We start from the raw sequence: 11,491 nt of genomic DNA, 5'->3' as shown, positions 1-11,491 counted from the left end.
AGTGTATAAAGAATTTAGCAAGTTCAGGCCAAGACCACAGTCAACAAAACAAAGCATGCATGTAAACAAAATCAGTAACTGATAACGAAGAGATAAACGAAGATGTACCCGAAACCATAGCTTTCAACAGTGACCGAAATAAAGGTGCACAGATACAAAATGCCAAGAAAAAATGATCACAGCTGAGTCACCAGGCCTTGCTCGAAGTCCTGACTGCTCTTGAAGAGAATATTGCCCCCTACCTGCTGCGTTTGGGATGCGTGCAATATCTCCACCAGGATAAAACAGCTCGGAGTTTATGTTAACAGCAGCAACAAAACCTCCGCCTCAACCAGCACCTCAGTCGCCGAAAAAGCAACCTACATCACTTCGAACTTGTGTTTTTGTGGGAGAGAAAATGCAGAGAGGGAGAAGAGAAGAGAATGTTGTGTGGTGTAGAAAATACATTCACTCAAGCCTCTATTTATAGGAGAGGAAAAATGAAACTGTTTCACACTTTAATGTCTGAATTAAACTGCACCATTAATTTAAAAAATCAAAACTGATCAGATTTTGAATTTAAATTATTTGTAACCGTTTTTTCACTTAACACCCACATTATTATCAGATTTAATTTTAATTCATCAGTTACAGATCAGATTACTTGTCCAGGTTCAATGTATTTAGACTAAGCCCACTAACAAAGTGACTTAACCCAACTTAGTATCAAACTCAGTATCAAACTCAGGCCAACAATTTATTATTATAATAATAATAATCCAGTCACCGATAAATAAATTCGAATTAAAATTAATTCTTAAATAAATAAAATCCTCGCCCAGGTCGCCTCGCGTACGCGAGACGCCGAGACATTCGCCCAAATCGCCCTTCGACCCGGTCCGGTCCAGTGCGTGGCGTGGCGGGGCGCGCACGTGTATGTGTGCGCGCACGCGCGTGAAGCATACAACAACACAATGGACCATCACACATCTTAGTAGTTGTATACTACTCATGTGGGTAATACCATATAAAGCACACAACCCCCATTATTTATTTCAATGTGGGACAAACATTCTCAAAATTTCAAGTTTTTCCAAGCTACTATCAACTCTCAATTCATATGGATTTCATTAAGAAAATTCTTAAAACCATACATGAAAATTTAAGTTCAAATATCATTGAACAATTTTCAATCATTAGATTTTAGGATTAATATCAAAAACATAATTAAATTAAGCTCTAAAATCCTAATTTTCTAACAAAATATGATTTCATTTTGATAGCCCCTGAATTATAATGATCTCCTTTGAATAATGGAATAGAGACGGAGAAATTTTTTGATGCCATGGAAAATATTAAGGATAATATATATATATATATATATATGTATATGTGTATTTTTATAAGAGTTTTATAAGCCCTGGATCATATGGCTCTGATACCATGTTGAGTAACCACTTCATCTAAAACCTTAAGGTATTTGAGGAAGACCCTGATAGGATCATATATTTAACACTCCCTCTCAATCGAAAGCCCATTTATGGGTCGAAGAGTGGAACACCGGCGCCCATCTTTGGGGCATTAATTGCCTTTAGTGTCCACATTAAATTGTGAGAATGTTGGGGGTGGCTGGGAATCGAACCTTAGTTCTCCCGCCAGCCTAAGCTCTGATACCAATGTTGTAAAACCTTAGAGAAAAAAGACACCTACATTTTTTTTTAGAGAACTTGTACTGCTATATTTCTTGTTATAAAACTCAAGGTAAACTAGCAATTATATAGGTTTTACAAACATATTAAAACTAACTTCTACCCAAACTAACCATTACTAATTAATGGGTAAATTACATATCCATAATTTACTCCACAACTCCACTATCCAACTACTAAACAATTCTAAAATAATATTTTTTTCTAATAATTAATCTATTGCTAAATATCTAAAATATCTAATAATTAAATAAACAAATAATTAATAACTAAATTTAAGATTATTTCAACGCTTCGAACTCTGTTTTTTTGACAATGGACTTACTTGTGGATGGACACATGACACACAGACACGCAAAAATCGACAATTGTATAGCTCAAATGCTTCTGTTTATGTGTCTTCGTATTAAGCTATAATCACAGTTCAACAATGGGCAATGCCATTGGTTATTAATCACGAGCTTTAACTTTTGAGGGCATGAATCACCTACTAACGGTATTCAAGAGGCACGTAGGTCACAACACTTATAAGTTACTCCCTCGGCCCCCTTGCACTTTTTCCTCTGTTTGGTAGAAGTATAATTCTATAATTTTTTTCTGATTTTTTTTTATATAAAAATTTAAAAAATAATATTTTACGTCTTAAAATACGTGCCCTCTGACGGGACACCGGACATAAATCCATGATAAAAACTGTTGGTTTCTAATATAAAAGGAGACTGATATAATATTTGACGGAAGCTCGGAAACTTGCAGTTTTATTCATCACAATTCTTTTATATAAAGCCCGTACCAATCAGATTAACATAATTAGTGACACAAAAGTGACCTCGTGAGTTACAAACTTTTTCTAATTAAAATATACTAGTTTAAAATCTGTGCTACGGATGCACAATTTTTTTAATATTATATAATTTTTTAAACAAAAAATATTGTATAGAATTTTTTAAATTTGTTCACTAAATTTTTTTATTTCTATCATTTTAAATGATATAATTTCATGATAATTATATTAATACACGTATATGTTTATAGATTTTAAAAATATTGTAGCAATTTTATAGTTTTTTGAGAATAAAAATACAGTATATATATTATGTTTGAACTTTAATAAAAAAATTATTTTAGAGAATTTATTACTTAATCGATAAATTATAGAGCTATTGAAAAAGACAATAGTACTGATGAACGATATAATTTATTGATCATTTTATGTGTGTTTTAAAAAAAAATTATGTTTAGTTAAAAGTTAATTTTTGGTTCATATTAATAAGATAAGAATTATACTTAATCTAATATTAATTTAATTTATCCTGTATTAGTGGTTTACTTTATTTTATTTTAGCCCGAAGCCCATTACAACGACTAAATTCAACTAATTAAATTTAGTTTAATTTTAATTTTTTATGTCTGTATCAATAAGATAATTTTGTTTAGGCCGAATAATTAATATATATGATTTTATATAATTTTTTATTAAAATTATATATATATATATATATATATATAATATTAACCAAGACACGTGCATCGCACGGGCCGTAAGCTAGTATCAAGAAGAATTGGAATTGACCAATTGACTAACTGGCCAATTAGATATTGAATAATTGATTAAGGGTAATTAAGTAATTTCAGTAAGTACCGACCGACTGACTATCAAATTTTTAATGTTTCGTATATTATAATATAGTATAGTGTAGATAGATTAATACAATTGATTGTTCAGCAATATTGCAACACTCCCACTTGACTCGAAATTGTAAAATTTATTCAGAATTTATAATCGACAATGTACTCCCATCATCACCCAAACAGAAATTATAATCCACAATGTACTCCCATCATTACTCAAACGTGCAGAAAATTAAACCAAACATACTCAATTTATCTTATATAGAATGGTGTCTGGGATAAAATTTATACATATCATGCCCATGCCCATGCCCATGCCCCTTCTACCGTTAGAGTAGGGATATTATTTTCGTAAAAACCCCGCTTATATGAAATTAATAAAAAATAGTGTGTGATAGAGTATATAGAATAAAATCAAGTATTAGATTAAACAAGTATAAATTTGATCACAGTATTTGATTACCCAAAAGTGCACCTTCTCACCGAATCTAGTTTGTTAATGCACTTCTCATTAATTTAATGAATAAATTGCACTTTGCACCCTACTATTATGTTTCAAAAACAAATTTGTACCAGAATTTTGGAAAATTCAGTTTGCAACCCTATACTTCAACTTTGGGATTCATTATGCACCCCTTTCCATAATTTTGTTGAATTGGATAGGGGCAAAATCAGAAATTCAGCAAAAATATTAAGTAAATTAATTTTATATCTTTTAAAATAATGTTAAAAATTGAATTTTGATAAAAAATTGTAATTTTTTAATTTTTTAAATGATAATAGTAATTTGAGTTTTGATTTCATTTTATATTATTAATTCTAGTATTTTGTAATTCTACAAAAAAATATTTTAACAATTAATTTTGATTCTATAACTAAATTTAATTAAGTAAAGTAATAAAAATTTTGAAATTGATATTAAAAAAATGATAATCGAATGTAAAATTAAAAATTTATTATTTTATAGTTGCTATAAAATAATATACAAATTTTAATAATATTTGAACAAGCTAAATTTTATTTTGATTAAGTATATTGTTGAATTTCCGGTTTTACCCCTACCCAATTCAACAAAATTCTGAAAAGGGGTGCATAATAAATCTCAAAGTTGAAATATGAGGGTGCAAACTGAATTTTTTAAAATTCTGATACAAATTTGTTTTTGAAATATCGTAGTAGGGTATAAAGTGCAATTAACCCTAATTTAAAATGTAATGAAAAGCTTCTATCCACAAATATTTTTCTTGGTGCACTTCTCACCAATTCTAATTTTTGTAGACTTCTCATCAACATCAACATAAAGATGGATAACTTTGGAGTACTTCTCCTCGTGATGAAACTCTTACCAACAATTCTAAAGTAGAATTTTTTTTCCTTAAAAAAATATGTTACAAAATTATGTAATCTAATATTTACGCGTCAAACCATCCTTCACATAAACTGTGTACAATGATTTGATGAATCGACAAGAAGACCCACTCATTCGCATTCTATCATATTTCAAATGTGGAACATGAAATAGTAACCAACACATATAAACTTCAAAGATAGTATATTCGTTAAGGAGATCATTACACCCTCCAATTTTTTAGCAGAGTGTAAATTTGCAGATAAAGTTGATTTATCAAATGTGGCCGCAACACCGGAGTACACACATAAAATGCTGAAAAAACAGAAAAGGAAAAGGTCTGAGTTGCTAACAGTAGATGCTATTAAAAGTTTGGGTACTGAATATATTCAGGTTCAGTTCATTTTACATGTTAATACTCCCTTTTTTCCATGACTGCATTTTCTTATGCATGTATTCACTACTAGAAATATGGGATCAGACATCGGTTCAGACTCGATCTTAAAAAAAATCTGAACTGATGTCTTCGCGTGTGATGTTAAATGTCATCAGTTTTTGACATCGGTTAACAACCGATGTCTATTACAGTGCTATACATCGGTTTTAAGATTAAATGTAATGTCTTTGCAACAAATTTCAGCTTATATTACAGTATTTTTAGGTGAATATGAGTATATTATGAGGTATTTATCCATTAAAATATGAAACCTACAAGCTCTAAAAGCCATTTATTAATTTTTTTTCAAACAAACCGATGTGAAATGCTAGATCAGACATCGGTTAAATTGGCTACCCGATATGAAGTGATGGATAAGACATGGGTGTTCTTCACGAAACCGATGTTAAATCTTTTTGTTTAACATCAGCCAATTTCTCTAACCGATGTTATTTGACTTAAAATATATTGAGTTTTTCAGAACCGATGTCAAATGTCTATTTTACATCGGTTTTTTAGTTCTTTTTCGTTTAACATTATTTTACATGATGTCTTTGTACATTTTTTACATCGGTTTACATTTTCCATTGTGATGTTAATGTGGTGTAAATTACATGTCATCCTGGTCTTGTTTTACAGCCAAACCAATTGCATTTACACAACCAAAAAAATACCAAACAATGCAACATCCAACCAAAAACATCCAACAGAAACATAAAACTACATTGATACCAAATTTCTTAACATACAATATTCCAACAATCAATTCGGATATACATTCCAAGTCTAAAATAAACATTGCAACCAATAACAATAAAATAACTTAGTTATCCAGACTCTTTTAACTAAGGACTTGTTAAGAGTTTATAGATGATCAAAAAAAATTAAACTAAAACGCATACTTGAATACACAAGTTTCAGGAATGGGCTAATCTCTTTCTTCAAGTTATCACATATTAGTCCATATATTTTTTCAATACAAGCCGTTAAGTGTTGCTTAAACAACAGAGCCGTATACTTGATTTCTATTTTCAATTGTGTGTTTGGCTGTTCCTACATTCCACTGTACCCACTGGAAATTCCCCTTCCCATTGAATATGCACGAAAACCCTGTACATATAAGTAGACTTTTAAAAATTGAGTCAACACATTTATATGGTAATTTCCTCCTATAAAAATTTAAGCTCTAATTTGAAAAGCTAACTTGTGTCATTCTGCCAAACAGGGTTGTAGGTGAAGCTCGACGACGCTGAGGAAGAACTGGGATCCCTCTATTTCTTTAAGTCTGTCTTTGCTGTCATTTTGAACTTCATTAAACATGCACAGAAACTCATCATCTCTCTTTCTCAACTCTGTTATCTCTTCCTGTATGTATAGAATTTGTATCATAATAAAACAAATAATCACATGTTTTTGCAGGACTAACAAATATGATCTTAATTGGACTTTATAGAAAATGGAATAACTATATAATATATAATGCATTGTACGAGAGTTTTTAATTAAATAAATATTATTTATCAAAGTTAACCGAAATAATTTTACTAGACCCTCAGGTGCTTGTATCTAAAATGTAACATTATTCGTACTCTCCTCATCGGTGGCAGAGTAATAGAAGATGGTGGGAACATTAGGTGCTAACTCCTTATTAAGGAAAAATTATACTCCCATAGCTTGGTGGGGTTGGAGTACATGGCTTCATGAGCTCTCTATTTAAATTTCAACTTTAATTTTGCTTGATCTAGTATAAGTTACTAAATTTTAATCTAGTTTTTTTTTATTATCTCAATTGAAGATGTTATATGACAAAAATCCTTTTAATGCTGCTCTTTCAGTTGATGTCTTAGAAATATAGTACGAAACTAACTTAAAAGTCATATACTTACTAGATGGAATGAAATTAACTTGAAACAGAAGTTAATGATGCAAGCATATGATCATTGTCAGATCTACAACAGGGAATTGTACCTTGATTTGGAGATTTTATATTTATGCGAGTAGATCATCGTAGTTCTCTCTCTGATAAAGCCTTTTCATGATGTTCAACTGAAGCTTGCACATTTCTGCTTTGCAATTTAACTTTTTCCATATGATGAACTTTTATCTTCCATCTTAATTTATTTTTTGGATCTGCTGAACCGTTTAAGATCATTTTATCAACACCGGGCTTTTCCTTGTTACATACAGAACCATGCAGCTCTGCTGCTTTTAGTCCCACTACTACAGGAAACACAACTTCCATAGCCATGTCTGCAGGAGCAACACTCCCATTCAGTCGACTAATTTTAGGGCTTTTGTCCAACTTATTGCCTTCACTCTGCTGACTAACTTCAGAGTTTTCTGTCAATTTTTTATCTACATTCTCCTGACGAACTTCGAGACTTTTTAACAACTTCCTGGGTCGCCTTCCCCTTTTTCTTTTTCCAATACTTACTTCGTGCTCTTTTAGTTGATCATCCTCCTAAAAGTGTATGAGTCATTAAGGTATTTAACCAACAATCAACAGAAAGTAGACAAAGGTCACAAGTTCATAGCACAAGTGTGAACAGAGTGTTAAACTCTGCATATATATGGCTGGCAAAAGGAGCCAATACAACTAATTATGTCTTCTTATATATAGTAGGAGCGGACCCAGGATAGTAAAATTACCTGGCCTAAATTTTTTTAGCAGCAGTTTACCTTAATGGTAGCATTACAAGTACAAAGACACTGGAAGTTTTTCACAAACAGTTTGTCCGAGCATTCCGGGACATTATTTAACCAGACTTATTTAATCTAGCAGTGTAATCAATACAGTTTTGACTTCTTTTTACATGCCAGCAATTAAGGAAGCGGAGAGGTACTAAATATAAGGTATATATAGGGAAAATTTTAATAATAAAGAAGATTGAGTTTTTGACAAGACAATCATAATTTAGTCCGGAAGATAGAAACAATACTATATTGTTTATATCTCCTCTTGATATATATATTTATTTTTATTTAGAGGTAAATTTTAACTATTTTATATAACTTCTACTAATTTCAAAAAAAAATTATATATTTATTTTATTAAAAAACTTACTTATTATTAAGAGGACTAAAACATAACCATAATTTTATATGTGTATGAACCAATTAATTATAACTTGTTCATTTAGTTTCATATATTATTACACTATTTCTTTTAAAAGATTGATTTATTATAATAAAAAAAGAAATAGAATAGTACGAAATCCAACAAAGAAAATATTTAATGTGCAAATAAAGAATTTAAAACAAAATTACCCGGGCTGGATGATATAGTTTGCCAAGTTTTAATAGTAATTTTGGGTAAAAAATTATTTTGACTTGGGCTAGGACCCATCCTAGCCCCTCTGATGGTCCGCCCCTAATATATAGTCATCAGACTTATATGATACTAAGACAGACAAGAATCATGACAAGCTTACAAGGTACATGAGAACGAAAATTTTATCCACAACTTCTAATCATCTTACCTTGGTCACATTCACTGCTATATCAGTAAGTTGCTGCTCCTGGTCCACTGAGGGCTCTACCATTTGTTCAGGGGGAGGGTCAGAGGATGTTTGTAAGATTGTATGTCTTCTTTTGCTTCACAATCCAAATTATGGGTCACAGGAACTTCTGTAACACTCTCACCCTCAACAATGTTTTCTTTGATACGTATAACATAAAGTTTTTCATCTGCATGAACATCAAACACTGTCAGTGTAAGAGCTAGCCCAGTGTTTGAGAAGTGCATAAATCATACTGATTCATTTGCTTCTTCAAAAGGAAGATACAGAGCAAATACGGTCAACTCTGCCCTGTGTTCTTAAAATTGTTTTCATTTACTTACTTTTTAGTTTTTAGTGGTTATGGTCTGCTAAAATCTTAAAATGAGTTACATGATAGGATTTATAAGACTACTAGTACTAGTATAGCTTTCTGGTTGAAATATTATTACTTTGTTGTATTGACTGTTGATTGTATAATCTTCTTTTTAATGAATACTTGAGCTATGAAATATAAAAGTTGATAAGCTGAATCTTTATATTAACTAAAAAAACATGGTTCAACTATGTTGTAACAAGTAACACATGTCTTTCAGGAAAAAAGAAAATAAAAGAAATACCACGACAGGCAGGATTTGCAGAAGTAGACGACATTTTGATAAGAAAATTCTCAGTAATTTTCACAAACAGTTGTTGTGCAATATCAATTAAGTAGAAGTATCTCAAGATCGACACTTTCAGATCAACAATAGTTCGATAAACTTGCAGTATTCAACTAAATTAACAACGTTTAGACAAAAAATTAATCAATCGGAACAATACAAAGAACTTCAGATCAATAATATAGATAACACAAACATCCATACATACGAACGAAAAGACAATTCAACAAAATCAACCAACATATCAAATTGCACATTCAATAACATATATAAATTAACATATCTAACACAAGAGACAGAATTACCATAAACTCGATTCAAACCCTAAAGGCCCAAATTGAACTCGAATGAAACCCCAAACTTGAAACATGTCCTAATTTTGAAATCAGCCCTGAGAAAGAGAGAGAAATTGGATCAATTAAAAAAATCCTAAAATAAGGGTGTACATAAGTGTAAGAAAGAGGAGAGAGAGGTAGTGCAAAGATATGTGTGTAATAAAGAAGTAAGTGTGTGTTTCAAAACCTTAATGTTCCAAAACCTCAATGCTCCAAAGCGTCTACCTTCCAGATACTCCAACCTCCAAATGCTCAATTTGAAGTTTAATTTGCTCTAATTTGAAGCTCTAAATCTTGAATTAGAATTGGGACTAAAATTAGGGTTTTGGCGAAAAGAGAGAAGAGACGGTGATAAGATCAGAGATGAGATGAGAGGTAAGAAGACTGAGAGAGAAGTAGGGGAGAAATGAGAGAGATATGAGAGGTCAGAGAGATGAGGGTCGCGGGAGTTATTTTAGAAAAGGGGGGAATAAGGTTAGTGAAATTTTTGTTAAAATTAAAGGGGGGGAAATGTACTGAAATCGGGGGTGAAAGACAAGTAATTTTTATTTTTTTTAAAAAGGCCATAGACAACGGTTAACAAAATGAACTGATGTCAAAGTTAAAAGCATATTTGCGGCCTTTTTCATTTCTGAACATAGACAACGACTACTAAGTGAAACCGATATCAGTATTTGTATTCAACATCGCTTTTTATAAAACCGATGTTAAACTCCATTTTAACATCGGGTGCATTACATGCCGATGTCTAAGTACCGATGTCGTATCTACTATTTCTAGTAGTGATTGTGGAGTCTAGGCACATGTCATCCTGCATGCAAACATAGCATTCGCTATGTTGAGATAAACATGGTTGTTTCTGACGAAACTGGTGCTTTGGAAATCATTATGGAAGACGGGGAAGTTAGGATACTAACCGGAAGTAGAGCAGAACAAGTATACAAACAAGTTAGTTCTTTTATTTGTCGCTTTATGTTCTAAACTTTAAGCGTAAAATCTTATCTAATCATTATTCCATCAATCCTAACAACTTAAGGATGCAAATTTCTCCCGCTTGTACTGAAAAACCTGACCAAGAAAAACATCACAGCTAAATTACTCATCAACGAGGAAAATTTCAGCAAAAATAACCTTTTCTGGGCAACAAACATCTGCGAAGATTTTCACTTGCCACTGCAACTGACAGAATCAAAGCAGGAATCAAGCATTCTGGTTTTTACCAACACAATTCCCTCATTTCCGGTTTACATTACTATCATTTACATTTTACGTCAAACTAATTTATCTTATCTCAAAATGCAGGAATCTACTTCAACTTGTACTTGGATGGAATTTCTGGCCTAAATCTTGAATTAAAAAAATAAGAAAAATTATATTTTTCTTTAATTTCGTTTCTCTGAATTTTATTCAAAATGATTAATTTCAGTTTATGCATCAACTTTTAATTAAGCTGAATATGTATGAAGTATGCAATGTCTTTTTATATTTAAATTATTATTACTTCTAATTTAAATACTAATTTAAATACGCCCAAACATTTTCTCAGCTGAATTGTCTAAAAGAAAGGTCCCTTACTTTTCCAAATGTTTACATTGAATTGCCACTGCATCATGTACGTAATACAGGTTTTAAGTACAATAATACGTGTATTCAAATACTAATGCAAGAAATTCCACCGCCACCTGTCTAAAGCAAACTGCAGTAGTAAAAAAAAAGTAAATTACAAAGTTTTGGCCGGACTTTACACAGATTTTCAAAATAATGGTTAAATTTTCAAAATTTCAAAACAGTGGCCAATTTTTCTTTCCGCCTTTCAAAAAAATGGCCGCCGTTAACTCCCGTTAAATTTTTCCCTGTTAACTAATTTATTTAAAGTGTAAATTGCATACTGGT

At 31.3% G+C, this 11,491-nt stretch overlaps 1 protein-coding gene across 2 annotated transcripts; it reads right to left on the bottom strand.

Moving 5' to 3' along the window:
* Positions 1-5,940: 5,940 nt before the first annotated feature.
* Positions 5,941-10,039, bottom strand: LOC141713392 (uncharacterized). Of its 2 annotated transcripts, XR_012571947.1 has the most exons (6): positions 9,786-10,039; positions 9,569-9,654; positions 8,584-8,791; positions 7,073-7,565; positions 6,309-6,469; positions 5,941-6,214 (listed from the first exon to the last, which is right to left on the bottom strand). XR_012571947.1 is itself a non-coding variant. In XM_074516786.1 (5 exons), the coding sequence occupies exons 3-4, from the start codon at positions 8,644-8,646 to the stop codon at positions 7,107-7,109; spliced, it is 522 nt and encodes a 173-aa protein (XP_074372887.1). In that variant the 5' UTR covers positions 8,647-8,791; positions 9,569-9,654; positions 9,786-10,039; the 3' UTR covers positions 5,941-6,469; positions 7,073-7,106. The 2 variants fall into 2 exon arrangements, 1 of the variants encoding a protein (XP_074372887.1); XM_074516786.1 differs by having other exon boundaries at positions 5,941-6,469.
* Between the last annotated feature and the right edge of the window lie 1,452 nt (positions 10,040-11,491).

The sequence above is a fragment of the Apium graveolens genome, chromosome 3 (assembly GCF_009905375.1).
Source record: "Apium graveolens cultivar Ventura chromosome 3, ASM990537v1, whole genome shotgun sequence".
Classification (NCBI taxonomy): domain Eukaryota; kingdom Viridiplantae; phylum Streptophyta; class Magnoliopsida; order Apiales; family Apiaceae; genus Apium; species Apium graveolens.
The sequence above is the reverse complement of the archived record's forward strand: the minus strand, read 5'-3'. Positions and strand labels throughout refer to the sequence as shown.

Coding starts and splice junctions, on each gene's coding strand:
- LOC141713392 (XM_074516786.1), bottom strand. CDS start 8,646: ATGGTAGAGCCCTCAGTGGACCAGGAGCAGCAACTTACTGATATAGCA. Junction 7,566..8,583: donor TAGCAGTGAATGTGACCAAG/GTAAGATGATTA, acceptor ATACACTTTTAG/GAGGATGATCAACTAAAAGA.